At 43.1% G+C, this 25,821-nt stretch overlaps 1 protein-coding gene across 3 annotated transcripts in view; it reads left to right on the top strand.

The window, feature by feature from the left end:
* The window catches only part of LONRF2 (LON peptidase N-terminal domain and ring finger 2), a 91,646-nt gene that overhangs the window by 7,656 nt on the left and 58,169 nt on the right, over positions 1-25,821 (top strand). For all 3 annotated transcript variants that reach the window (XR_005661162.1, XM_029048247.2, XM_029048245.2), the window contains exons 2-8: positions 14,395-14,513; positions 16,925-17,047; positions 17,577-17,738; positions 19,440-19,665; positions 21,920-22,019; positions 22,507-22,621; positions 24,971-25,092. Coding sequence is in view for 2 of the 3 variants with exons in the window: in XM_029048247.2 (XP_028904080.1) it covers positions 14,445-14,513; positions 16,925-17,047; positions 17,577-17,738; positions 19,440-19,665; positions 21,920-22,019; positions 22,507-22,621; positions 24,971-25,092 (917 nt within the window). In the remaining variant the exon portion in view is untranslated. The remainder of the gene's footprint in view (positions 1-14,394; positions 14,514-16,924; positions 17,048-17,576; positions 17,739-19,439; positions 19,666-21,919; positions 22,020-22,506; positions 22,622-24,970; positions 25,093-25,821) is intronic.

Genomic DNA, 25,821 nt, shown 5'->3' with positions numbered 1-25,821 from the left:
AACTAAGGAACCATCAAGCATCCAAGGAAACAGATTATGTAGTGACTCACGTTGGAAAATGTGGCTACTGAGCTTGAATTTTATCCATGTGGAGGGTGGCCCTTGATTGCAAAATGTCAGGCTGATCTGTCTGCTGCAGGTGCTGTCCAGTAATGAAAGTTTAGGCCATCATCGTTTGAGAGGCAAGAGTCCCAGCATCTGGGAGCTGTCTCCGCTCAGGGAAAACATCGCCCAAAGAAAGCCTATCCCAGTACCTGTCTGTTGTCGGGAAGTCAAACTTTGTTCAGCGGTCCAGTGTCGGCACCATGGCCGGCTAGTGCACGTGCAAAAAGGCTGCTCTTTCTGGGCAACAACTGTTTTCACTGTCTTGTTGCAGCCTGGTGTTCCATGATGTAACAGCTATTTGTATCGGGCCACATAGTCTTCTGCAGGCTTGCAGGCCTCTGGTGGGTTTAGTTTGGGTGAGGCAGGGCATTTTCGGGGTAATTTTCTAGCTCACTGCCCCTAGGTGGGGCGATCAGTGCATTTCTAATAATGATAATTACGGTATTTAAATGCTTACTTTGTGCCAGGCACTGTTCTAAACTCTGGGATGGATACAAGCAAATCAGGTTGGACACAGTGTTGTCCCGCAGAGGGCTAACTGTCTCAGTCCCATTTTACAGATGAGGGAACTGAAGCACAGAGAAATGAAGTGACTTGCCTACCGCAGACAAGCAGCAGAGCCGGGATTAGAACCCATGACCTTCTGACTCCCAAGCCTTTGTTCTATCCACTACTCCAAAAGTAAGGGAAAACTGGATCCATGTGGAAAGTACACTTTTTCATCTCTTTAGTTGTAGACTTACTCTAGACTGTGAGCTCATTGTGGGCAGGGAATTTGTTCATTGTTCTATTGTACTCTCCTAAGTGCTTAGTATAGTGCCCTGCACACAGTAGCACCCAATAAATACAGTTCACTGACTCTTTAGCCAGAAATTTGGGAACTTGGAAATCTCTCATCTTACCCATCATCCTCTTGCTGGGCCTCACCAAGACAGAAGCAGAAGAAAACCGCATAAAACAAAACACAGTCGCCAAGCCCGTTCTTTCCCTTCTGTCATTTGGTTTAAGTTCAACACCGAATGTGTTTAACTCAGGACTCGGGCAGTTCTGCTCTCTGGCTCAAGGTTCCCTGCTCCAGTGTTCAGCCTTGTAGCGTCACTGAGGTTTCTCCAGTCACTGCTGTCCAAAAGCTTAAATTTTGGCCAAGGAAGGACCTAGACTTCCTGTCTTTCTCTTCCCCTAGCTTTTCTGTTGTTCTGTGTTCTGGCTCCATGGAGGTACTTTTCTCCAGTTGTCCCCAAGTCAGCCAGAACATAAAGGAAAACCAAGCTTGTCGTGGGCAGAGAAAGAGTCTGGTTATTGTTGTTTTGTATGCTCCCAAGCGCTTAGTAAGCAGCATGGCGTAGTGGATAGAGCAAGGACCTGGGAGTCAGAAGGTCATGGGTTCTAATCCCGGCTCTCCCGCTTGTCTGCTTTGTGGCCTTGGGCAATTTTTCTGGGCCTCTGACCTCATCTGTAAAATGGGGATGTGAGAGTGTGAGCCGCACGTGGCAAAGGGATGATACCCAACCTATTTTGCTTATATCCACCCCAGCGCTTAGCCCAGTGCCTGACACATAGTAAGCACTTAACAGATGCCGCAATTATTAATAGTACAGTGCTCTGCACCTAGTAGGTGTTGTCAATACCATTGACTGACTGACACACCCCTGAATCTTGAGCTTAGCTTCACTTGCTAGCTATCTAGGCAGGCAGTAAGTTGACAGAAGCCTTCTGGCTTCTGGGTTTTCCTGGAAACTGCTATCATCCAGACTGGGAATATGTGAATTGTCTAGCCTTCTGAGCAGAAACTACATTAATATCTCTGCCCTCATGGGATGGGGAGGGGGAGAGATGAACAAAAACTTGCTTCAAGCTGCAGGCAATCCAGGAATACACAGCATAGAAAAGTCCACCCATTTTGAAGCTTTATAGAAATACATCGGCTCACCCATTGTATAGGTCAATTTTTCTTTCCTGCACGGTTCCCTTGGATGCCACCAAAGCACTCGTATTAGGGTGGGCCGGTGATATTTTCAGCAGTGGAGAGCGGAGGAGGCAGGCAAGGAGGCTATTAGTGCCACGCGAAGCTTCAGACCAAGCGAGTGGATGGCAGTGAAATGCTCAAGCTTTAGCATCACCAAACAGTGAGGACTTAGAGAATTGCCTAATAAGCCCAGGCAATCTTGCAACAAAGCTTTCAAATCCCAGCTTTTAGATTTACATTTCTTCAGTGCTCAGGTCTAAAATATGAGCCACTAATAGGGTTGAAGCTTCCTATTTGTATTTGGAAACCATGTAAACAAGTCCCTTGTTAGAAATAACTAGCACATTCATTGTATTAAAAGCTTAACAGTGGAAAAAAACAAAAACATCCAAATGGAAAATTGTCTCATGGCAGACCATCTCCAAGACCACACAGCAGGCTGATGTAAAAATTAGTGCAGAATGTATGCTGTGACCGTAATGCTTGACAACAAATAGAGCACAGGCCTGGGAGTCATGAGATCGGGGGTTCTAATCCCAGCTCCGCCACTTGTCTGTTGTATGATCTTGGGCAAGGCACTTCACTTCCCTGGGCCTCAGTTACCTCATCTGGAAAATGGGGTTTAAGACTCTAAACCCCATACGGGACAGGGACTGCGTCCAACCCGATTTGCTTGTATCCACCCCGGTGCTTAGTACAATGTCTGGCACACAGTAAGTACTTAATAAATAACCTCATCATTATTGTTAATATTATTGTGCATTTACTGTGTGTGGAGCCCTGTTCTAAACTCTGGTTTAGTTGCAAGTTATAATTAGGTTGGACACAGCCCCTGACCCATATGGGGCTCACTGTCTAAGTAGGAGGAGAACAGGTGTTGAATTTCCATTTTAAAGTTGCAGGAGGAATGTGAGGCGTTACGCTTTTGAGATCGGTATGGGCGAACACTGATTCTCTATGCTTCCCTTTAAGATGGCTGACAACTGAAGCAGCATGGCCTAGTGGAAAGAGCACAGGCCTGGGAGGCAGAGGACCTGGGTTCTAATCCCGGCTCTGCCACTTGTCTGCTGTGTGACCTTGGGCAAGTCACTTCACTTCTCAGTGCCTCAGGTACCTCCTCAGTAGAATGGGAATTCAGATTGTGAGCCTTATGTGAGACAGGGATTTTGTTCAATCTGGATTATTTTGATCTAACCTGGCACTTAGTAAAGTGCCTGGCTCATAGTAAGTGCTTAACAAATGCCATTTAGAAAATACCATAAAATATCCAGGGAAACAGGACTTTTTACTCAAAGCTCAAAATTCTAGACTTTTTGTAGTTTTGTGAAAAATAAAAAAATAAAATAAAGGTCATTTTTTATGTGAAGTTTAAGTTCCTCTTCCCTCTCCCCTACTTCAAGTGGAGGAAGGTCCCATAATTTCCCAAGACTTTTCAGTGCTTACCATTTTTGATGTGTCAGGCAAAAGAATCTCCCTTATAAATGGACACTAGCCAGGGTAAAAAAAAAAAAACTCACTAGACATAAATTTATTAGTTTCAAGAAGTGGACTAGGTATCAAGTTCTTTTGACCCGCCCCAGACTTCAAACCGAAGGGTAGCTTAAATTAGAATTCATTCATTCAATCATTTATTGAGCACTTACTTTGTGCAGAGCACTCTATGTAGACTGAATGTAGACCCATCAGATGATTTCTTTTTAATAGTTTGAAGAGAAACCTACTTTTTCCCCCACAAGTAGTGTTAAATTATTGTTGCTAATTACAAGCATTTATTCAAACTTATTTGGAACGCATAAACTTATGTCAGAAGAAGAGACATCAAAAAGTGGCATAGCAGTATGTGGAATTTGGGCCTGGTATGATATTTTCCAATTTTAATTTTAGTTCAACTTCACATAAAACAAATTGAGATGTGCCTAAATCCCTGATGTATTATGGATCAACTGAATTTGATTGAGTATTGAAGCGTTCTACTGTGATTGTTAGAATTATGTGATATATTAGGCATCACTTGTCTGTGAACACCCAGAGTCCAGAGCCCTTTCAGAACTGAAGGTAGTGTCTTACATAATTGGGAGAATTTCTGATTTTCCTCCATGAACTATTGCCGGGGCCACTAAGGAGGGTCTTGGGAATTGTGAGAGATGGTCAAGTTTGTTGAGAGGGAAAGGAGAGTGCTCTGCACATAGTAAGTGCTCATGTGAAGCAGTGTGGCTTACTGGATAGAGCACGGGGCTGGGAGTTAGTAGGTCAGGGGTTCCGATCCTGGCTCCGCCACATGTCTGCACTGTGTCCTTGGGCAAGTCACTTCATTTCTCTGGGCCTCAGTTTCTCCATTTGTAAAATGGGGATAAGAATGTGAGCCCCACATGGGACAGGGATTGTGTCCAACCTGATTAACTTGTATCTACCCCAGTGCTTAGAACAGTGCTTGGCACATCGTAAGGGCTTAACAATTTCCATAATGATAACGATAGTTATTATTAATAAATACCATTGATTGAGAAGAAGGGACTAGAGCTGGCTGGGAAGGCTAAGGAAGGAGAAAAGAGATGAAGTTATATTTATGTTGAAGCTTTTTTTTAATCAGCGCCCTCCTCATTCTGATTCAGTTTAAAATTCATAACCTGGTAGGGGAGCGGAAATTTTATGCAGCTTTAAGCCAGCCGTGGAAATAACCAGCCGGAGTTTGAATTGGTAAATGAAGGGATGAAAAGAACCAATTCCATTCGGTATTCTACCAGCGTACTTCTATAGGTGAAGCCAGATTAGCAAATTGTACAGCTCGCCTTGTCTGCCTTTCTTACCTCCCTTCTGTGCAGCAGCCAACTGCTCAGAATTGCAGTTTTGTTTCCCTGCTTCTCTTGGCTTTACTGTACGTGGTGGAATTGAGAAGTGTGAGAGACTCTGGGGTGGGAAAAGACTGCTAAGTAACAACCCGTTGCTTGGGCATCTTCATTCATATCTGTTGGGCGCTACCGTGTTCCTAACATTTTACTAGGCAGTTGGGAACGTTCAGTAGAAGACAAATCGACTGATACGGGCTGTGGTTTATGGATTTGATCTTAACAGAAATTACAGGCAACTCTTACTCGCTAAAATGGTGAGATCCAGAGCACCAGAGATCATTGAAATTCTTGTACAGTTGTCTAACATGGGGATTATGTTCCTGAAGAAATGTACTCATCCAAGTGCTTAGTAGAGTGGCTTGCACATACTGAGAGTTCAGTAAATTGGATTGAAGGAATGAACTAAGCACTTAATAAATGGCATTGATGATAATTCCTCATCAATTCTTAGATTGTTTGCCCCTTGCTTCAGGGAAGGAGTGTGGGTCTTAGGCTTTTCAGTGAGCCCATTAAAGCACTTCGATACTCACACCCAGCCCCACCACATTCGTGACTTGATTCTTCCCTCCCACTGTTTCCTCTGTCTGGAATTTAGATTCCCATCAGTCTCCCCTTGTAGATCGTAAGCTTGAGGGCAGGGATTGTGTCTACTGACTCTGTGGACTCTCCCCAGCTCTGAGCACAGTGCTCTGCACACAGTAGACTGTCAGCTCCTTGAGGGCAGGGATCATGTCTACTAACTCTGTTGTCCTTTCCCAGACTGTAAGCTCTTAGTGGGCAAGAACGTGTCTGTTTAATGTTCTGGTGTACTCTCCCAAGTGCTTAGTACACACCTCTGCACACAGTAAGCGCTCAAGAAATACAACTGAATGAATGAATGAGTAGAGCGCAGGCTTGGGAGTCTGAAGGACTGGATTCCAGTCTGGGGTCCATCACTTTGCTGTGAGGCCTTAGGCAAGTCACTTAATTTCTCTGTGCCTCATTTACCTCACCTTGTAAAATGGGGATTAAGACCGCAGTTATTAAAGGATTAGATCCCAATTAAGTGGCTTACACAGCAGGCAAGTGGTAGAGCTAGAATTAGAACTCAAGTCCCTTGGGGTCTAATATACCAGATAGAGTTCAATATAACTCTCTTATATTCATTCTATCGTATTTTTTGAGTGCTTACTGTGTGCAGAGTACTGTACTAAGCACTTGGAAAGTACAATTCAGCAACAAACAGAGATAGTCCCTGCCCACAATGCTCACAGTCTAGAAATTGTACCCTCCCCAGTGCTTAGTACAGTGCTCTGCACAGAGTAAGTGCTGTAATGCAATTGACCGACTCTCCATCTTGTGCTCTTTCCACTAGGCTCTGCTGCTTCCTGACAGATACATTTTGTTGAAACACCATTTCATAATTCCCCAACAGCACTCTCTCTAACATGAGTAGTGAAAACGCGTGATATGGAAACCTTAATTTAAGCATTTAACCATTAGTTGTATCTTCTCATGTCATTCTTTTTTTCAGCTAGACTAGCTGACAAGCCGCCAAAGAATCCTGCACTTTGTGTTTCATCTTTCTCCTTGCTGTTCCATCCTGGAGGAACTGCTAATGTGCTGGGATATGGCTCAAATACTGGGAGCCTGAGGAAGAAAGCAGAAAAGTCAGAGACCTCAATAGCCAGCCTCTGAATTACTAGAGAGCACACACCGTTTCTCCAGCATGCAACAAGAAAACTTAAACCATAAGAAGCAAGGGGACACTAGTTTCTAAAATTCTTTGTATGAGGCATATGACTAATAGGCACTCTAGGGAACTAACAGCCATTTTTTAAAATTCTGTAGACCATAGCTAATTATTTTTTGTGTGTGCCGACAGCTTCAAGGTAGAAATGTATTTTGAAGTTGAGAGTATAAATTTATTTGAGCAGTCTGGTTTTCCTGTGCATCTACAAGCCCTGCAATAGATATACTGGTGTCACATTCCTTGAAAATGTGATTGTATAATGAGCGAGTTTGTCAGGCAATCAATCAGATTTATTGAGCACTTTTTAAAATGGTATTTGTTAAGTGCTTACTATATGCCAAAAACTGTTCTAAACACTGGGGTAGATACAAAATAATCAGGATGGGTACAGCCCACATCCCACATGGGGCTCACGGTCTTAATTCCTGTTTTCCAGTTGAGGTAATTGAGGCACAGAGAAGTGAAGCAATTTGCCCAAAGTCACCCAGCAGGCAAGTGGTGGAGTGGGGATTAGAACCCAGGTCCTTCCGACTCCCGGACCTGTGCTCTTTCCATTAGGCCACGCTGCTTCTCTAATGTGCAGTGCACTGTACTAAGTTCTTGGGAGATTATAACAGTGCTCATGCAAGGGGAGCGAAGGAGGCAGATGTTTTGGACTTCAAAGGAAGGGAAAGAGAGGAAGGTGGAATGTTGGGAAAGTGGCCTTGGGGAGCCAGAAGGAAACCGACTCTTCCCCCTTTCCCAGTGCTTCATGGGGTATGTTTTCCTATAGGCTGGTATGTTATAAATTAGGATCCAATCTAGAATGTCTTGGTAAATAATCTAAAATTCTTTTCACGCCATATATCATTAAAATAGTGGCAGTGGTGGTAATAGTAGATAGTAAAGGTATTTACTGGGCACCCGCAGAGTGCAGTGCAGATCCTAATATGCGCTTGGGAAAGAAAAACGGAAGCACATGTTAAAGTATTTTTAAATCTTTGTTAAAGTAATTCAGCCCCTATAATCGCAACACAGAATAAATGAGGAATTGTAATAGGAGTCTTCACTGGAGGCTGCAGAAATAGAAGGCAAGGTAGGGTTTTTCGACACTGGTAAAAATCCATCCAGTTTAGGCTGAATAGCAGTTGCTGCCCTCTTTTCCTTAAAAAGTACCTGGTGGCGGGCTGTCTCCTTCCGAACACCTGATAAGCTTTGAATTCCTCCCAAATTCCCTGCTCAGGATGTTTCCAGGCTAGTACGCCTCTCCTCCACTGTCCCCTATTCCTGGCAGCTTTTCTGCCGCTCCCCTCCCCCCCCCAATCATCATCTTAGTATCAATATGATAATTATGTGTCTGCTATATTCCAAGCACTGAGGTAGACACAAGGCTCTGCACACAGGAAGCGTTCAGTAGATACCATCGATTGATTGCTAATCAGGTCAGGCACAGTTCCTAAGTATGATGGATTAGGATTAATCCCCATTATACAGATGAGGGGGGTTAAGTGACCACCCCAAGGTCACCCAGAAGGCAAGTCACCCCGTTCTTTTGCCTCCTGGGCCCATGATCTCCTGTCACCGCTAAATTCCGTTTTGGCTAAACCAAGCTGTTTATGTAATATTTTGGGCCTTTCTTTCACTTTTAATTCTAATCTCAGTGCTAGATCCCGGCTGCTTCCACCTCCACCTTTCCCATCCTCTCCCTCCACCCTCCTTCCTGCCAGTTCCATGTCCCACCCACCCCCGCCTTTAATGATTATAGTATTTTTATGTACTATGTGCCAAATTACTATATTACTATGTGCCAAGCACTGTTGTAAGCGCTGGGGTAGATACAAGTTAATCAGGTGGGCACAGTTCCTGTCCCACATAGGGCTCACACTCTTCTCCCCATTATACAGGTGAGGTAACTGAGGCCCAGTGAAGTGACTTGTCCAAGGTCACACAGCAGACAGGGGGCGGAGCGGGGATTAGAACCCAGATACTTCTGACTCCCATCCATTAAACCACGCTGCTTCTAGCCAAACCTTTCTCTGGCTTGCAACCCCAACGGCCAGAGCTAACACCATGGGAACAGAGACTGGTTAGAGGCGGGAGGGGGGATGAAGGAAGGGCAGTGGTCTCCCCGCAAACCAACATCATGCCTCCCCAACCCCAATTTTTCTCTCCGCTATGCCTGTGCTCATTCCCATAGCTAGGGCAGAGATGGGGAGGTTGGGCTGCAAGTGGAAAGAGGAAAAGGAAAGGAGGGCAAAGGCAATTCTGAGCTTATGGCAAAGATGCCGGGCTCCCAGCTAGCCACAGTCGTGGTTGGTATCAATCGATGGTGTTTCGTGAGCATTTACCGGGTGCAGAGCACTGTACTAAGTGCTTGAGAGAGAAAAGCACAACAGTAAACAGACACATTCCCTCCCCACGATGAGGTTACAGTCTACAGGGGGAGACAGATATTTTTAGTAATAATTATATTTGTTGAGCGCTTACTATGTGCTGAGCATGTTCTATGTACAATGTGCCGAGTACAGGGTAATCAGGTTGTCCCACGTGGGACTCACAGTTTAATCCCCATTTTACAGGTGAGATAACTGAGGCACAGAGAAGTTAAGTGGCTTACCCAAGGTCACACAGCTGACAAGTGGCAGAGCTGGGATTCAAACCCATGACCTCTGACTCCCAGGCCCATGCTCTCACTGAGCCATGCTGCTTCTCTTCAAGGGTGTTGAGTGAGTTAGGTGAGACGCTTTATTCTTGCCTCTTTTCGAAGGTGGATATTCGAAGACTGGAGTTTAAGCCTTTCCTAAAATTATAGAGCAGGTTGGCTACGGAACTGGGAATAGAAACCTAATTTGCTTGCCTCCCTGTCTGGTGCCTCTGAAAGCGGTCCTGCTTCTGAGCTGCTTCTCTGACTGTGGTGAGGTTTACTTGGCTTTTACCTTAATTGCTCATTGAAAGTAGACCCTCTTTCTTTCTTAGGATAACCTGGTAATGAGAGGAGCTGATAGCGCATTGACTTTGTTAGAAACAATAGTGGCTATCCTTTATTTGAAGTTGCCTCAGGTTTCTGAGACTCAGGTTTCACTGCCACAGGGCAGTTATTATTGCCATTTGTTTTTTGGTCCATTTTGACCAATGGTGCTGGGCCTCTCAGCACTTATGTCCATATCCATAATTTATTTATTCATTTCTATTGATGTCTGTCTCCCCCTCTAGGCTGTAAGCTAGCTGCGGGCAGGGAATGTGTCTGTTTATTGTTAGATCGTACTATCCCAAGCACTTAGTACAGTATTTCGCACAAAAATGGTGGCATTTGTTAAGCGCTTACTATGTGCTAAGCGCTGGGGGATACAAGGAGATCAGGCTATCCCACGTGGGGCTCACAGTTTTCATCCCCATTTTACAGCCGAGGAAACGGAGGCACAGAGAAGTTAAGTGACTTGCCCAAGGTCACACAGCTGATAAGTGGCAGAGGCGGGATTCGAACTCATCACTTCTGACTCCCGAGCCCGGGTTCTTTCCGCTCAGCCAAGCTGCTTCTCAGCCAAGTTGCTTCTCACAAAGTAAACGCTAAGTAAATACGATTGAATGTGATTATTCTCAGCAAGTTTCACAGAAAATAGGTTCCTCACCTATACATTTTCATCCCCTTGATGTTCTTGAACTTTGTGGCAATAGGATGTCTAGCTTTGGTTCAGAAATGCGTTTTTCTTATTTAAAAAAGAAACAGCCTAGTGTTTAGAGCATGAATGTGGGAGTCAGAAGGCTCTGGGCTCTAATCTCAGCTCCTTCACTTTTCTGCTGTGTGACCTCGGGCAAGCCACTTCACTTCCCTGGGCGTCAGTTACCTCATCTGGAAAATGGGGATTAAGACTGCAAGCCCCACAAGGGACATGGACCTTGTCCAACGTGATTAGCTCATATCTACCCTGGTGCTTAGTACAGTGTCTGGCACATAATAAGCACTTAATACTATAAAAAAAATCAGTCAAAGGTTTGTGTTTTTTTCTGAGCATTTACTGTGTACAGAACACTGTACTAAGTGCTTGGAAGATTAAAATACAACAGAGTTGGTAGACACCTTCCCTGCCTGCAACGATTAATTTTTGGTGTAGCCTCTTTCAATCTTTCTTGGTCAGGCATTGGGCAGTAGCTGTGAATAGATAATAATGGCATTTGTTCAGCACTTACTATGTGCCAAGCACTGTACTAAGCACTGGAGTGGATACAAGCAAATCGGGTAAGATACAGTCCCTGTCCCACATGGGACTCGTAGTCTCAGACCTCATTTTATAGATGAGGTAACTGAGGCCCAGAGAAGTAAAGTGACTTCACCAAGGTCAGATAGTAGACAAGTGGCAGAGCTGGGATTAGAACCCATGACCTTCTTCCCCAGTATGCTATGCTGCTTCTCGATGCAAATAAATATAAATCTTCTGTGGCTAAACATCCCCACAAGTAGTCATGGGCCGACCATCTTCATCCTCAAACCTCTCCTAGAGTGGAGCTAATTGAAATTTGTTTAGAGCATCCAAACATGGATTCTTTAATCCAACGGACACTAAGGAAGGCACATGTCATTTCCCCATGACTTCCACATGCCCACCCACAGAACCAAGTGTCATTGAGAAGGGTAGTGTTGTAAAGCCGAGACGGGGGTAAGATTAGAAGTGTCATCCGCGTCATTCATCCTGACTGGAATCTGTAACTCAAAATGACTTAGGACTGCTTGTCTTTTATTGCCAGAAACCAATTGTCAAGACCACCTGGATGTCCAAAGGAATATTAAAGGAAGTGGTGGCTGTTTTATGGTCTGATTATCACAGGCGTTCTTTATGGTAGTTACCTCTGCACTGATCTGTAGCTACTTGAATTATTTATCTTTGAGTGTTTATGCAATTGAGTGAAGGGACCCACCACAAAGTGAGCAACCTTTTTTTGACGTTTGGTTCTTCAACCAGAAATCTTTCCAACTCTAGTATGTATGGAAAAATAGGCAGCTGGATGACAGTCAAGATGATCTCCTAGTGCCCAAAAGAATCACTCTTCATTTTTCTCCTTTTCAGCAGTGATTGCTGAGGGCTTGTCATCTTGATTTCACCACCCTCCCCCTGAGTCACTGCAAACTTATTTTTTACTTCCTCACCCAAATGTCATAGAAAAACTACAGTAAAATAACACAGTTTAGTAAGTCACTGCAACAGTTCAAATAGTCCAGTGCGACTTAGGGATAAGCCTGGGAAGTATTTTGGGGGGAGGGGTAAATGATTTTTAAACATTCTTTAGTAAGGAGGTTGAAAAAATGAAGAGACAAATAGTTTAGAAATACTTTGATATTAGCTTTGGGGGTAAGATAGACGTTGAGCCCTTCAGGATATGTGCATGCTTACATGTTAAATTGCTAGTTTCATTTCTGAGAACAAATTTAGCTGAACCAGGTAGAAGACTCATTAAGTGTAATTTTTTTTATTTTAATTTTTAATCTTTAATGTTATGTTAGGAATGTCTAATACCACAGTTCAGTTGCTTCCCTTATGGAAGAAAGTAGATGAAAGTAATTTGGAGTCATTTATAGATTAGTTTGAGGAAAAAGGAAAAACACTTGATTACTTGTCCCCCGCTTGACCATCAGCTCCTTGATTGATTCATTCACTCATTCAATCATATATATTGAGCGCTTACTGTTTACAAAACACTGTACTAAGCACTTGGGAGAGTACAATATAACAATAAAGAGATACATTCCCTGCCCACAATAAGCTTACAGTCTAGAGGGAAACACAGACATTTATTGTTATATCATACTCCCCCAAGCCCTTTGCATACAATAAGTACTTCAATAAACACAACTGAATGAATTAATATAAATAAATAAATGAAAACTTACATGTACATAAATTACAGGTACCCCTTGAAGGCAGGAAATCGCATCTACCTACTCCATTGTCTGTATTCTCCCATGCGCTAAGTACAGTGTTCTGCACACAGTAAGCGCTCAATAAATACAACTAAATGAATGACTACAGTGCTCGACCCATAGCAAACGCTCAATAAATTCCATTGATCGATTTGGAAGGGAAGGTCTTTTTTTCCCCCTTTATTGTGCCCACCACCACCACCATACTTTGGTTGGGAAGGGCTTACTCTGGGGACTGCTTCTTAGATACAAAATCACTGTTTTTCCAGAACGTTTAGAAAATATAGCGTCTTTATTCTTTTCGAGTTTCGCAGCAAATAAGGTCACAGAGATTTAGTTATTAAATGACCCTTAGTTGTACAAGCTATTAGATTACATCGTTCCATGCTCTCTCTTTATAGTAGTTAGAGACTTGCATAAAATGGGATTGATTTCAGGTGTAAATTGAAGAGAAGAGCAAGGGCGAACTTATTCCTTAAAGGGTGGAGCTGTAGTTGTCCTGTCCTACTTTTAGCTCTGGGACCAATTCAGCTAATTAGTTCCATCTCTCCTGTTGGCTTCAGTATCCGTTAAACCGTACTGGCACTGTTTTTGAAGACTCTTCCCTGTATAAATGAAGGACCTCACCTCTTTCTCCTTACTACTCTTTCTTTTAACCTGATTCCCCTGTGTCTACCCCCAGCGCTTGGAACAGTGCTCTGCACATAGTAAGCGCTTAACAAATACCAACATTATTATTAATCCTGCTTCTCAACATGTCTGTGTTCACTCTACTTCTTTGCAGAAGTTTTGAAACACTTTATGACAGCTTGTATCCACCCCAGCCCTTAGTACAGTGCCTAGTACATAGTAAACGCTTAACAACTACCACAATTATTACGAGCTCTTTGAGGTTTACCAAGACAGCATTGCCGATGCATTCTCAGTACGCTCAGTTCTGCCATAACACGTGTGTTCACGACCGTTTAGAGTAGAAGGTGCCCGTCGGAAGAAGGAATGATTTTCTGACCACAGGCATACAGTGTGATGTGGCATTGGAAGAGAGTTATTATAGGGAAACAAATAAAGGCATTTTAAGCTGATACACTGTCGTCACTTAAAAAGTTGGTTATTTCATCTAGATACCTGGTAGTCTTTCTTCTATAAGGCTGTTTGGGCTATGTCAGAATTCAGGTAATGTGGCATTTTGGCAGGGAGAGGTGAAAGTTAGTTATTTTATCCATGTACTATTAAGGCCATGAATTTTTAGAAGAAACCTGGTGAAAGCAGAACTGGAATGTAAGAGAGATATTTTCCAATTTTTCTCCTCAATTAAGAGTCTTTGTCCAGAACATACATGCAAACTTTATCTCTGTAACTCAAAAGCTCCTTTTTGTATTGAGAAAGAAAATGAATTAGAGCTTAATTTTCTTAAAAATCCCAAGAAAAATATTTTCTTCTTGCCTACTCTTCTCTTTTTATCTCTTCTCCTTTCTTCACGAGGGAACTTTCTTAAAAAGCTGATCCAGCAACTAAGTAATTGTGCAGTTTACTCTTGGAGATTATTTTAGCCAAGGTGTGTACAAGTTATTCTTTCTTTGCTGTTCAGTAATCCTTTCTATGCTTTTGAAGTCTTGAAAATCCTGTTTTAGAGTGTCTCAAAGGAAGCTACAATCAGATGGATTTATTTTAGTCAGAATATGCAAGATTACGTAAGAAATAAAGCACATTTAATTGCAAGTTTGAGAAGAGGATTACTTTTAACTGTCATCTAATATTTACTTTCTAGGCAATCTTTCTTTGGAGAATAAGTTCCTCATGATAGATATAGTAATTTTCACTGGATTTTTTTTTTTCTCTTCTGTTCCAGCTCCTCACAACTACTTGTTATTGGTACAGCGATCAGAATTATGCACAGTCATGAAAAATTATAAGCAGGCCCTCCACGATGCTGATGCTGTCTGTCAAAGTGAACCCCTGTGGTCTAAGGTAAGCTACCTACTGTTCTGGGATGAGAGAATATAATCTTTTGGACCTATGTATAACTGTCTTTCAGTTCTGAAGATGATGTTTCTTCTTGATATTTTATTCGTTTGTAAGAAAGCTAAAAACCGGGCATAGAGAAGTTTCCTTAGAATTGTACTTTCCAAGCACTTAGTACAGTGCTCTGCACGCAGTAAGCGCTCAGTAAATACAATTGAATGAATTGAATGAATGAAGCCGATGTGCTCCCCTAGTAAGTTAGTGGAAAGTGAGAAGAGACTTGAGAAACACTCCCAGTTAGGGGATGGGAGCCACCAGAGAAATAGGACGCGAACCAAGGGAGAGCTGTGTAAGTAAAAACCAAAGGCGGAGATAGCGTTTCCAGGAGAAGGGATGGGGTCACAGTACCAAAGAGGGCGAGACCTCAAGGAGGACTAGGACCGAACAGAGCCTGTTAGATTTGACCAGGAGGAGGTCATCAGTGACTACTTTCCCAACAACATTGCCATCCTCCCTGTCTCTGAACCCCACGACCTCGGTATCACCTACACTCTTCGTAATTCTCAATCAGTCCATGATATTTATTGAGCGCTTACTAGGCTCATTGTGGGCAGGGACTGTGTTTTATTGTTCTGTCGCACTCTCCCAAATGCTTAGTAAAGCACCTACTTATCCCTATTCTCATCTCTTCATTCTCTTCTTCTTCCTATCTGTAAATTGCAAGATCTTCGACGGCGAGGACTTCTATCTCTATTGTACTTTCCCTGGAGTTTTAACGCAGGGCTCTGCAACCAGTAGGCAGTCAGTAAATGCTATCGAGGTATTGTTTGGTCGAGAGATTTGTCAGTAGACTTGTATGTTTTCTGTGTAACTATGACAGTTGATCGCCTGGGCCTTGGGGCCCCGGTATATCAGGGAGAAGAGAAGAGGATCCAGGGTGGAGTGTTGGACAACTCCCACATCCCGGAGTTCACAAATGAACTGAACTGTAGCAGTGGCTGGAAGGGTAGCGAGAGAGCCAGGCACGTCCCGGATCCTGGCATGGTTTCCCCTGTCAGAGGATCGTCATTTTCAGCCCTAGGCATTTCCAAAGTTAGATCTTGGACTTCATTCCAATTAAGCGCTGTGAAGCTAGCCCCACCCCCCGTTATTAGGTGCCTGAATGCCCTACCCGACCCTCCTTGGCAGGGCAAAGCTCTCCGCCTCCCTGTCTGCCCGGGTGGAGGAAGTGGGTGGAAGCGGGCAGGAAAGAGTCTCAGATCTTGGCTACCAGCCCTCTCCACCGGGGCCATTTCTCATGACCTCATCTGTAAAATGGGGATTAAGACTGTGAGCCCCACACAGGACAGGGACTGTGTCCAATCAGATTTGCTTGTATCCACCCTAGCGCTTAGTACAGTGCCTGGCACATAGTAAGTGCTTAACAAATACCACAGTGATTCTTATTATTATTTCCCCCACCAAAGGCTGCAGCCACTTGCTTTTTTCCTGACCAGGCCTCAGGGCCTTTCTCCCCACCGGTACCTTGGCTTCGTGGCCCCTGGGAGTGATAACTGTGGGCACAGGAAGGGCCAGAGCCATGGCAGCAGCAGCAGAGCCCGCTGCCTTCAAAACTCATAAAAAATAAAAGTTGGGAAAACAGATTCAGAGCAGAAGTGGATAGAGCATGGGCCTGGGAGTCGGAAGAACCTGGGTTCTAAATCTGGCTCCACCACTTGTCTGCTCTGTGACCTTGGGTAAGTCACTTTACTTCTCTGGGCCTTGGTCGCCTCATCTGTAAAATGAGGAGCGAAACTGTGAGCCCCACATGGGATGGGGACTTGCTTGTATCCACCCCAGCGTTTAGTACAGTGCCTGGCACGTAATAAGGGCTTTAACAAATACCACAATTATTATTATTGGGGGAGTGAGGAGATAGCTGTGTGAGCCCAGGATGTGGGGATGAGGTTGGAGTGCATAGGGCGAGATGATGTCCATCCATCAAGCCATAATGCTTATTGAGCACCATGTGCTAATAACTGTACTTAGTACATGGGTGAGTCCCATAGATTCAGTAGAGTAGATCCGGTCCTTGCTCTCCAGGGTCGTGCAATCCAGGGGAGCACATTCACTCTACTTCCTTCCAGTTCAAGGAGAAATGATTCTGTCCCTCAGCCTGTGAAGTTTAGTCAGCAGCTTGAGTGCTCATTGGGAGGGGGCAGGATCTAGTAGCAGCAAGGTGGAATGATCACAAGGAGACAGGGACAGGGAAGGTGGAGACTTGAATAAACTTCATCACTGTGGTCTTTGGCTTCTGTTCGTCTGGAAAGCGGGTTTTGAAGATCGCTCCAAATTTGGTCCATTGCAAACGAACTTTCTGGATGCCTTTGCCTATTAGGAATATTTACAACGTTTGCCTTGTGGTCTGTTTCATCAAGGGACATTATGTGAAAGCACAGGCCCTTTCTGGTCTGGGAAGGACTGAAGAAGCATTGAAGGAATTTCTCTATTGTGTTGCCTTAAATCCCGACTGGAGCTTAACGAAGAAAGAAGCACAAAAGGTAGAAAACCTTTGTATGTTTTTTCCCCAATTGTACTGCATCAGGTTTGTTCCTGTTTTGGCTGTAGATATTCTGATTTGGTTTTTGTTTTTAATATCTGAAGATAAAATGTTCATTTAATTGCCTCTCCTCTGAATTTTCCTGAATTTAGTTGATTAGATGCTTTATTAGGGTTTAATGTTTGCGAAAGGAACGCAACACATCCCCTGAATTATGTCCAGAGTAATCCTCATTGAGGTAGGAGAGTCTTGAAAAGAGCAGTTTTAAACTTCACCAGGCAGTGTGATCCACGAAGACACATACAGCGTAAGGTTTGAAGGTCCTCATAATTCTGTGCTCTGGAGTATATGATTGCTGAGAACATTTGAAACTGCTTAGGGTTTGTACAAGGGTGGAATTCTCTTGCAGGTGTCATACTAATCCGACTTTATACCTTACTTGGCAGTTTCACAGACTGCATTTGGAAGGATTATGCCTACTTCTGAAAATTCATATCTGAATTTTTTTTCTCTTTTCTGCAATTATCTAGATCATGTGTGAGATGTTTTTCCCAGCTCTGGAAAATGTGCACGATGACTTAACATCTTCCGTCCGAAGCCATACACCTTACCCCAGGTGGAAATCCAAGTTTCTGAGCAGCATAACTATACAGCCTCCTGTAGAAGATGATTCTAGTGCTGGGTGTTCTAAGGTATGAAATGCCCCTTTCCAGATGTAATGAAGGACGTGCCTTTGGCTTCTTATTTGCCAATGAATTCTTGATTTGGAATGCCGTACTGCTGTTGAAGAAGCATGCCAGGATGTATGAGATGGTGCCAAAGTCACGGTGTAATCCTTGGCGTCAGTCAAGCTGTGGTTATTCCACTTTACCCACTTTGGGGTGTGTCAAATTGACAAGTGTGAAAAGTTTGGAGGATTCAGAGAAGAGCAGTATGGCTTGGTGGGTAGTGCATGGATCTGGGAGTCAGAAGGCCATGGGTTCTAATTTCGGCTCTACCACATGTCTGCTCTGTGATCTTAGGCAAATCACTTAACTTCTCTGGGCCTCAGTTCCCTTATCTGTAAAAAGGGTGAGCCCCATGTGGGACAGGGACTGTGTCCAACCTGATTAATTTGTATCTACCCCAGTTCTTAAAACAGTGGTTGGCCCATAGTAAGTGCTTAATAAGTACCATCATAATAATATAACTATTAATTATTAATAACAACATAATAAAATGACTGGAGATTTGAAAATGATTTCCTCTGAGTGGTAGGAGGAATTGGGACAATGTTAGTCTGGTAGAGATAATTTAGGGACAGATTCACAACAATGATGAAGGTTGTTTGAAAGAGAGTGGGTCCTGTTCTTTGCCTAGAGCAAAAAGAAATGGGCTTAATTTGAAGCTCAAACAGTCAATCAATCGATGGCATTTATTGAGGGCTTATTGTGTGCAGAGCACCGTTCTAAGCTCTTGGGAGAGGACAATACAGCAGAGTTGGCAGACTTGTTCCCTTCCCACCAGGAGCTTACTGTCTAGAGATAGAAAACAAACCCCAAGAATAAAGTTTAAAGACATGGGAGGCATTAGCCTTGAGAGTAAAAAAGCTAATGAGTTAAAGGACTTTTACAAGAAAGTCATTGGTGTCCCAGAAGAAAAACCAAAGAAATGGATTCAAATAGAGCATTCAGTTAAACACGAGAATTAAGTTCTTTATCGCAAAGGAAATTGAGCATGAACAAGCTGGCAAGGCAGTGGAATCTTCAGCCCTCGAGGTCCTCAAAACGATTAATTTTTCAGAAATGAACCATCCGGTCTACATTCACCTCATGAGAGGCAGGTCTGGATGGCCTGTCCCAGCTCCATGTTTTTATAAGACAGAGCTTTTTGACCATAACCATGAGTTAGGCACTGGAAGAGAAAGGCAATATAAATACGTAGGTGAGTAAGTGCTTAGGGAGTAATTTATGTACATGGAGATTAATTGAAGTGTCAAGGGTGGTGCCAATGCATAAGTGTGCTGTTGGCACAGAAATGGTGAGGTGTTAGTTGGGAGGGGAAGATTGAGGCCTCAGAAGGGCTTTGGAGGTGTGGCCAGAGGCTGAGAGGAGCGGCTGGAGAGGAAAGAGAACCCGAAGAAGGCTTTCTAGAAAAGAATACAAGCATTGCCATTCACCAATCAAACTATCTCCAACTCTGACTCTCACAAGCAATTAGTCCAGTGCTCTGCACACAGTAAAAACTCCATAATCCCTTGATTGATGGACATTTAGTTGCTTGGAGAAATTGCGCCGTATATGTTCTCTTTGACAGAGAAGTAGGCGACTCTTCTTCTTCTTGGAGAACTGTAAGATAAGAGACAGACAATAACTGGCCTTTCCTTACACTGCATCTCTCTCTCTCATTTTCAGGATTCTGTGTTCAGGCTAACCAAAACTCCATCCCAAGAGTCCGACGTATTTCAAAGCACTGATTCTTCTGTTTCACACCATGTTGTGAATCTACATTTTGAAGATGCTCCAAAGACTTTGAAAACAGTTCCTTCCAGGTTTGCCAGTCCTCGGTTAAAGAGAGAGTTCACCAGTGATTTGGAGGACGTGCAGAACTCGGACATCCCAAATAAAATCCCCAAGGAAGGTCTGTGTCCTCTATTTCATGTGATATAAATGAGAGGTCTCACAATACTCTAGGTTTTTTCTCTTACAGAGGTGGAAAAATACTGGACTTAGCAATAATAGCAATAATATAATATAATAATAATATATAATATAATATATAACAAGCTATAATATATAATAATATATAATATAATATATAATAATTTAATAGTAATAGCAATAATAAGTCTGGTATCTATTAAGCACTTACAATATGCCAAGCACTGTACTAATTGCTGTAGTAAATACAAGATAATCCAGTTGGAGACTGTCTCTGAGAAACTGCCGACTAATAGTTACTCTTTAAAGTTGAACTCAGTCAAATGGTCAACCTTCTCAGTGGACATAATGAGGGTGGAGCCAAGAAGGCAGCAGACGTCGGACAGGAAAAGGGACAGTGGTTGGACATAGGACGAGAAGAGGGACAGTGGTTCAGTGGAAATTGAGGTCGCAATTAATAATAGTAATATTAATGATGGAAATTGTTAAGCCCTTACTATGTGCGAAGCACTGTTCTAAGCGCTGGGGCGATACAAGGTGATCAGGTTGTCCCATGTGGGGCTCACAGTCTTAATCCCCATTTTACAGATGAGGTAACTGAGGCACAGAGATGTTAAGTGACTTGCCCAAAGCATGGCCTAGTGGCAAGAGCACGGGCTTGGGACTCAGAGGTTGTGGGTTCTCATTTCGGCTCTGCCTCTTGTCTGCTGTGTGACCTTGGGCAAGTGTTTTAACTTCTCTGTGCCTCAGTTAGCTCGTCTGTAAAATGAGGATTGAGACTGTGAGGCCCACGTGGGACAACCTGATTACCTTGTAATTACCCCAGTGCTTAGAACAGTGCTTGGCACTTAGCGCTTAACACATACTATAATTATCATTATTGGACGAATGGTACCTTTTCTATCTCCTTGTGAAAATCGGGGAGGAGAGAAAAAACAGAAACTCTAAGGAAAACAAAGAGCAACAAAAAGATACACTGTTGTCCTCCCCACAGTTAAACAAGCGATCGATCAATCAATCGGTGGTATTTGAGTGCTTATGTGTGCAGGGCACTCTACTGAGTGCTTGGGAGAATACAGTAAAGCAGAATTAACACATTCCTTGTGCGTAATGAGCTTACAGTCTAGAGGGGGAATCAGCTCGTCCCACCTTACCTCACTTCATTGATCTCCTACTGGAGCTCAGCCCACACACTCGCTTCCTCTATCGCCTTCTTACTTACTTTGCCCCAATCTCATCTCTCCGCCAACCCCTTTCCCACATCGTCTCCCTAGCCTGGAACTCCCTCCCCCTCCATATACGCCAGACCACCCCTCTCTCCACCTTCAAACCCTTATTAAGGTCACATCTCCAAGAGGCCTTCCCCGTTAAAGCTCTCCCTTCTGTATCGTCTATGCACTTGGACCTGTGACCTTTGGATGTTTGATATTCGCCCCAACTCCACAGCACTTATGTACATATATTTAAATTAGCCGTTATAAATTACTTATATTAATGTCTGTCTCCTCCTCTAGAGTGAAAGCCTACTTTAGGCAGCAAACAGATCTGCTTCTTCTGTTTTACTGTATCAATCGTATTTATCGAGCACCTACTATGTGTAGGACACTGTACTGAGTGCTTGGGAGAGTATAGCACAAGCACTAGGGAGAGTATAGCACAACAATATGAGACACATTCCTTGCCCACAGTGAATCTAGGGGGGAGACAGATGTTAAATAAATTACAGAGATTTTAGTCTTCCCAAACACTTGTTGCAGTGCTCTGCACATAGATAATGCTCAATAAATTTCATTGGTTGTTGTTTGTTGTACTCCAGCGTTTAGCACAGTGTCTGGCAGATAGTAAGAGCTTAACAAATACTTAAGAGCATGGATAATCCAAACTGGGGAATAAACCCCACATTTATTCATTGGAAATGGAATGTCATTTTATTCAGCACTGATTTTCCTCTGTAAAAAATCCAAAGGGGGGTACTCTCTGTAGGAGCTAATTTCAACTTCCAGCTTTCTACTGGATGAGTCACTTTGATGCTCATGCACGTTCCTAAGAAAGCCCTTATAAATTTAAGTGGAGAAAACGTTGGCAGCTCTTTTCCCAGAACTTGTTATTGTATTTGTTAGATTTATATAATAGCATTCTCCCGATTAAGACATCTGTTTATTAAATGACATCATTCAAGTGCAGTCTATTTGCATGTTTACAAATGGGCTTCTTGAAAACATTTTTCCCCTTAGCTGGAGATTCCTTTCCCGTGATTTCTGCTGGTCCCAAATTTGAAGAGAATCCACAATTCTTGGTAGATGCTTCTGACTTTGAGTGTTCCCTGTGCATGAGGTAAGCAGGCACAGAACATTAGAAAAGGGCAGTCTTCCTAATCCTGAGATGTAGATGGAAAATACGTGGTATTTTACGGCAGGCAGTTGTTACTGTTCTGGATTCCACTCGTGTTAGCTTGGGAAAAACAAATACCCTTTCCTATTTGATCACTCAATCAGTGGTGTATTTCTTGAACCTTTCCCGCATGCAGAGCACTGTATTAAGCTCTTGGGAAAGCACCTCAGGCTATCGGAACTGTTAAATGATGGATTTATTTGCCCAACTTACTTATAGTTTTAGTTTAAACAACTCTTCAGGATCTTGGAATCAGAATGGAACAAGGACAAACTAAAATAGAACTGTTTACAAATCAATAGGAGAGATAAGAACAGAAACAGGAAACCCTTGTTGTAGAGAGTTGGAGAGATGCATGTTGACATTTTTGGATATTTGAAGCGTTTTTGGTTTCTAAATGAGACACTGTTCCTTTTTTTGCCTTGTGTAGGTTATTCTATGAGCCTGTCACCACACCATGCGGTCATACATTCTGCCAAAAATGTCTCGAGCGTTGCCTAGACCATACCCCGGATTGCCCTCTTTGCAAAGAGAATCTTTCAGAAGTAAGGTCAACAATTTACATTTCTAAAATATGTTCCTTGACCAGTCCCCTCAAACAATCCTACCCACACTCAGAGGTCTTCATTTTCTTGCGAGTGAATTTAAACCAGTGCCACTAAAACGTAGTGTCAGTGAAAATTTAGGTTAATCAATAATCAGAATTTGCCCCACATTTGATAGTAAATTACATAGAAGAATGGAGAAGTATGTTGTTAATTAAACATTTAAAAATTGAGTCTTGAATTTCTGTCTATAATTTTAAGTCTCAGTTCTCTTCTGCAGTAAAAACGAGTGGATTAATGATAATTGTGGTCTTTAAGTACTTACTCTATGTCAAGCCCTGTATTAAGCACTGGGGTAGATTCTAGATAATCAGGTTGGACACAGTCCTGCCCTACATCAAGTGCTTAGTACAGTGCTCAAGCACCTAGTACAGTGCTTTGCACACAGTAAGTGCTCAATAAATATGATTGAATGAATTAGCCATCTAAATTGAGCTACTGGGCTGCCTCTTCTGCCTCTGTTTTATGGCAGGGAATGTGTCTACCAACTCTGTTATATTGTACTTTGAAGTGCTTAGTACTGTGCTCTGCACACAGTAGGTGCTTAGTAAATATGACTGATTGATATAACTCTTAATGCATAGCCATTAAAAAAAATGTAAAGTTCTTATCTTAGAACAATAGGGATTCTGGGGTTCTAGTTTATTGATCAATCATTAGTATTTATTGAGTGCTTTCTGTGCACAGGGCACTGTACTAAGCATTTAGGAGAGTGTTGAACAGAGTTGGTAGATATGTCATCTGTCCAAAATCAGCTTTAGGGAGACTATAGCTAAACTGACCCAACATGAGTACAATGCAGATGGCGGTAATAATAATGATGATATTTATTTAGCATTTACTCTGAGCCAAGCACTATCCTAAATGCTGGAGTAGAGACAAGAAAATCAGATGGGACAGCCCCAGTCCTACCTAGAACTCAGAGTTCAAGAGGAATGGAGGGCAGATATTTTATCCCCATTTTACAGATGAGGAAACTGAGGCCCCAAGAAGTTGTGACATGTCAGTCGTATTTATTGAGCGCTACTGTGTGCAGAGCACTGTGCTAGGCACTTGGAGGAGTACAGTATACCAACACTGCCCACGGTGAGCTTAGCAGTGGAGCCAGAAACTCCACAAGAATGACTGATCACTGTTTTCTAATGAATTCCACACAATATTCAGAGTAAACCCCAGTATCAAAGCTCCAAAGTGCAACAAAGCAGATCTAGATCACTGCACTTACTCCTCCTCTATGTCCCCTTCTTCCCGGCACCCTGTCCTGCCCCCAATCCCACCTTCTGGATGGTTCCTCCCATCTCCAACAGGGAAGAGTCTTTTTCGGGGGCCAAGCCTCCGTGCCACGGCAGCAGGCAAGAGCGAGGAGCTTGGCTCCTTCCCCTTACTTGCCATCCCTGGCTATTTGCTGAGCAGTGAAAACCCAATCTGACTGACATAACCCAGCCTGCGATAGTCATCAGAGGGAGCTCAAGTGACTCATTCACTCATTCAGCCGTATTTATTGAGCGCTTACTGTATGGAGAGCACTGTACTGAACGCTTGGGAAAAGACAGTATAGCAATAAACAGATGCATTCCCTGCCCACAACGAGCTTACAGCCTAGAGGATTCGCTGACAGATTCTAGTGCTAGCAGTGTTGGGACAGGTCTTGCTGCATTCAGCTGCTCCAGGGCAGCTTACTCGCCCAGGCACATACTTTTGGGACCTTCCACTATGTAATAATTATGGTAGTTGGTATTTGTTAAGTGCTTATGATGTGCTAAGCACTAAGAGCTGGGGTAGATACAAGGTAATCAGGTTGTCCCACGTGGGGCTCACCAACTTAATCCCCATTTTTCAGAGGAGGCACAGAGAAGTGAAGCGGTGTGTCCAAGGTCAGACAACAGACAGGTGGTGGAGCCGGGATTAGAACCCACGTCCTCTACCTCCCAAGCCCGTGCTCTTTCCACTAAGCCACGCTGCTTCTCGCCTGTAATGGCTTGTAATTGGAGAAGGAAGCAGAGCCTTGGTATTTGATCACTCATTGGTGGCCAGCAGTGTCCACTATTTTAATGGCTTGTTCTGACTGGGGACTTTTAAGGATCACAGACACCTTCTTTCCCACCAGTTTTATTTGTTTTTCCCCCGGAGACTTACTAAGCATATCTCCAGCTGATCTTCAAAGCACTCTTCAGTTGGTTTTATTGAGACTGAAAAATGAAGCCTTAAAATCATAATTATGGTATTGAATTCATTTACTTGAATTGAACTTGAATGGTTGATACATACTGTGGTTGTTTTCTATTGTAGTTTTTGGCTAACAGAAGTTATAAAAAGACCATTTTGACTGAAGCATTAATCGTTCGGTATTTGCCAGAGGAGTTGTCTGAAAGGAAGAAACTTTATGATGACGAGATAAAGGAGTTGTCTGAGTAAGTTTGATGTCCCCCAAGTCTGGGCTTCAATTTGGAGACAAAACGTTTATATTAAATTAAACAATTCCTATTTTCCAAAAAAAACAACATTCAGTGCTCCCAGCAAAGAACGATAAGAAACATTTTAATGATTCAGTGAATCATTAGCATTTTGAGCGCCTACTGGGTAAAAAGCACTGTGCCAAGTGCTTGGTAGAGTGTAATAATATTAGGGAGCTTACAATCTAGTGGGGAAGAGAGACACTAAAATAAAATTTATAAAAGAGTTCAGATGGCACAGACGTCCTGAAGTGGCAGCTGAGGCGTTCTAACCTGAAGAGGGTGGAAATCAGTCGGGGGAGGGCTCTGAAGATGGGAGGATCTCTGGTCTGTCGGGTTTAGAAGGGAAGAGTTCCAGGCAGGGTTTAGCTCTTAGGCAAGAAATTGGCCGTAGGAAAGACAAGAAAAAGGTTCACTGATTAGCTTAACTTGGGAAGAACAAAGAGTGCGAGATGGGGTATAATGGGATAGGAAAGTGGATAAGGAGGAAAGAGGTTTGAATGAGTGCCCTAAAGTCAAGGGGTAGGAATTTCTGTTTATTGTGGCGAAGAATGGGTAGCCATGGAGGTTTTTGAAGAGTGGAGAAGTGAGTGCAGAATGAAGTTTTAGAAAATGATCAGGGCAGCAGAGTGAAGCATAGACTGGAGAGAGGTAAGAGTGGAAGCAGGGAGGAGGTTGAAGCTCAGT

The sequence above is a fragment of the Ornithorhynchus anatinus genome, chromosome 20, assembly GCF_004115215.2.
Source record: "Ornithorhynchus anatinus isolate Pmale09 chromosome 20, mOrnAna1.pri.v4, whole genome shotgun sequence".
NCBI lineage: Eukaryota > Metazoa > Chordata > Mammalia > Monotremata > Ornithorhynchidae > Ornithorhynchus > Ornithorhynchus anatinus.
Note: the sequence above shows the minus strand (reverse complement) of the source record. Positions and strands in the feature narration are given on the sequence as shown.